General features: G+C 46.0%; 1 protein-coding gene across 1 annotated transcript; it reads right to left on the bottom strand.

The window, feature by feature from the left end:
• Positions 1-303: 303 nt before the first annotated feature.
• Positions 304-1,522, bottom strand: LOC107196208 (endogenous retrovirus group PABLB member 1 Env polyprotein). The gene has a single exon (XM_015595066.2). The coding sequence runs from the start codon at positions 1,408-1,410 to the stop codon at positions 304-306; it is 1,107 nt and encodes a 368-aa protein (XP_015450552.2). The 5' UTR covers positions 1,411-1,522.
• Positions 1,523-3,294: the final 1,772 nt, after the last annotated feature.

The raw sequence follows: 3,294 nt of genomic DNA on the forward strand, positions 1-3,294 counted from the left end.
TACATTCACAGATCCGAGGTGGCAGGAGGCAAGGTCTGAGCTTCACCCAGGAGTTAGGATGGTGGATTAGCTTCAAAATGAACTCAGCTCTGTCCACAAAGTCCGCCCCTCTAATACGGCTCTTACAATCTCATGCGCCCACCTCTTCCGCGATGTTCCCTGAGCCTTAGAGGGGGCACTCTTGGTGACATGTTATATTAATTTTTGTTCAGCTTGCAGGCAGAGACCTCAACAACAGTAAAGGCAGCAGCAGGCTAGGATACCTATAACTAGTATAAAACAAAAGATAAAGTGTAACTTTCATCACCATTTCCCCCAAGACTCAAACCATGATGATAACCATTGGGAAAAAGAAAGTTCGGGATTTGATGAGATGCTTATCTGCTTATGTGTGTCCTGTAAAGCAAGGGTGACATTGCCCGAGTTATCAGGAATATATACACAACATTGAGTTTTAATGACATAAGTCCCACCTTGGGCAGGTGTTAAAACATCCAGTGCCATGTAATTTTGTAGCACACCTTTGCTCATGTAAACCATTTCTGTATTAGTCAGTGAGGTACTCTGGAAGCTGTCATTCACTGCACGTCGGGTAAAATTAGTTAAAGCTTCTGTGTGCCAAATGGTATCTTCAATATTCAGGGAAGGCACAGAAATCGTTGCATAGTGGTCATACCAGTGGAAAACACTTCTTGTCCATCTACTAGCCAAATGGGTATAATTTTCAGGCTTAGTAATCATTTTAATCCATGATCTCTGTACCCAGGGAAAACCTAGGGTGCACAGCCCAAGCCAGTCCCTAGGCAGCCATGACCATAGGTTGGAGCTGCATAGCCATTCTGTCCCATTCAGTGCTAACCAGGCAATGCCAGAATGCTGAGACCAGTCAGCATTGAACCAGCCTCTGGTTTGGAGTGTAATGGCATTGTCATATTGCTGTTTAGGAAGCCAGCCCATTTCTCTGGTGTTATTAGCCCATGAATCATATGTGTGGTTGGTCTGTTCCCAGCATAATGGGGCAACTTGCTGAAGATGTCCTGCTGTGGGCGCGAGCCAGATGAAACCGTCCCAGATTTGCAAAAAACCTTCCTTGTAGCAATAGTTATGGGATTTGATGGCTGGGAGCTTGACTTTTGTTTTTTGTAATTCAGGTTTAGTAATTGTTTTAGTAGGAGTTGCTAGGACAATCACCTGTCTATCCATGGCATTGACAGAGAAAGGTTTGCCATGTCCTGTGTTGCTAAAAGAGGTATTTATAGGCCAATTGTATACATCACCTTTAGTCAACTCAGTGTTAAACATGGTGCTATGGCTTTGAAGAGCCTTTATAAATACCTGTAATTCCAACAAATCAGGTCGTATGGGTGATACCCTCCATGACAGGCTGGTTGTGCTGGAGAATGGCAACATGCTATAGACCCAGCGTATATCTTTTTGTAAGCTGTCAGCACAACTTTGAGCCCAATGTAGGAAAAAATTCACTTCTCCACAGGCAGGGAGGAACAGCACCAGGAACAAGAAGCTATGGGCAAAAATACATGCATTTAGTGGGTACTTGGCAGGGAAGGTCCTCGCCCGAAATCATGACAACAGCAGTAGTTTCATCCTGATTAAAATGTATGCAGTTAAAATGTATGCAGCTTGTGGATTTGGGGCAAGTGGTGCATACCAGGCATGTTGCCCGAGGGGCCAGGGTTATGGGATTATTTGTAATGTCAGCAGGATAGCAAAAGACCAAGCCACATGGCCTGTCTTAGTGCCCTTTGGTGCTGGTTTCTGTACATTGTACTAGTATGCAGAGCGTTTGGGCCCAGACTCCAGCAGAATCAACAGGGACCGCTTTAGCTAGCCAGGACTCTCTTCACTCTCTGGCAAAAAAATATCCTCTCCAACCTGGGGAAAGTTGCCAATCCAAATTCCATCCAAATGTCCCCTCCCTGGGTTCTACATCTCCAGGAGCTCTGAACAGCAGCTGACATTGGCCACTTTTCAACAGACATGGTCAGTGAAACTTACTTTGTAACAGTTCCTGGGTGTTGGTAGGGAGTCAATCCCATGCGCGTTGGCCAAATTTATTTTCCTAGCTGCTTTGGCAATGACCTTTAAAATACCATTTATTTCTTTCAGTCAACCCAGCACTCTGTGAGTTACAGGGCAAATGAAATCTTTATGTCCCTCTCATGGGCCCATTCTTGGACATCATGTCCCATGAATCCCATGAAATGTGTACCCCAGTCACTGTCAATCCACCGAGAGTAGCCATACATAATGCTGAAATGTTCTAATCCCTTAATTGTGGCTGTTTGGTATGCTCTTTTGCAAGGAAAGGCTTATAACAGTCCTGTTGCAGTATGTACACATTAAGGCATATTTTTGTCCTTGGCTCACTGGCAGAGGCCCAATGTAATCTACCTGTCAGTCTTGTGTAGGGACCAATGCTTTGTGTATATGTCCTGGTATGAGTGGGATGCAGTGGGGACGCAAGTGAAAATACTCCAGGCAATTGGTTACTGCCACCACTATATCCGCATAACGAAGCGGGCAATCCAGCCTCCTTCATTAATTGCCATCCCTCCGGGCACTGCAGTGCCCGCTATGCTTGCACACCCAATCTACTAGTTCAGGTGTTTGTGAGGGAGGGAGCCAGAGTCCTGATCTTTGCTGGTACATCAACTTCTAAATTTCTCAGAGGCAAGTCAGATCAGTGGGCAGAGTCAGGCTAGCAGTTGGCTGCTGTAATCTTTTCCAAATTTCCTGCCATATTGTAGCCCCCCACAATAGCTCCCTTAGTATGTGCCAGCTATCCCAAGCTCATTGTGGCAGCCAAGTCATGAGACCCTTAAATACGACCCGATTGTTTGTGCAGAGGCCTATAGGTTATGCTTTAGTGTACATACCAGCCACGTGGCCCTTTGTTCTGCCCACTGGCTACTCTGTTGTCCTCCTGTTTCAAAACCATATGGTGTCTGGCTGGGGTTGTATGGCCACCGCAGTCCACACACAAAAATTACCTCGGCTAGACCCATCCGTATACCATGCTTCTTCAGGAACGGGAACTGTGCCTTCTTTCACTGATGAGGGCATCTCCTGTGGGAGCTCTACAGTGAGTGCCGAAGTGGTCTTGTAATACACTCATTCAAAAATGGCATGTAACCCCTTGCCTAAAGGGCTTGTGGAAGGGCACTGAGCTGCTGCAAATATGCATGCCATTTCTGCAAGGTGGTAGCTAGGGCAACAGCTAAAACAGGCCTTTTATCCAAACTTTAATTGGGAGGCCCGTCCGCACTGTCATCA

The sequence above is a fragment of the Pteropus alecto genome, unplaced genomic scaffold (genome assembly GCF_000325575.1).
Source record: "Pteropus alecto unplaced genomic scaffold, ASM32557v1 scaffold25, whole genome shotgun sequence".
Classification (NCBI taxonomy): domain Eukaryota; kingdom Metazoa; phylum Chordata; class Mammalia; order Chiroptera; family Pteropodidae; genus Pteropus; species Pteropus alecto.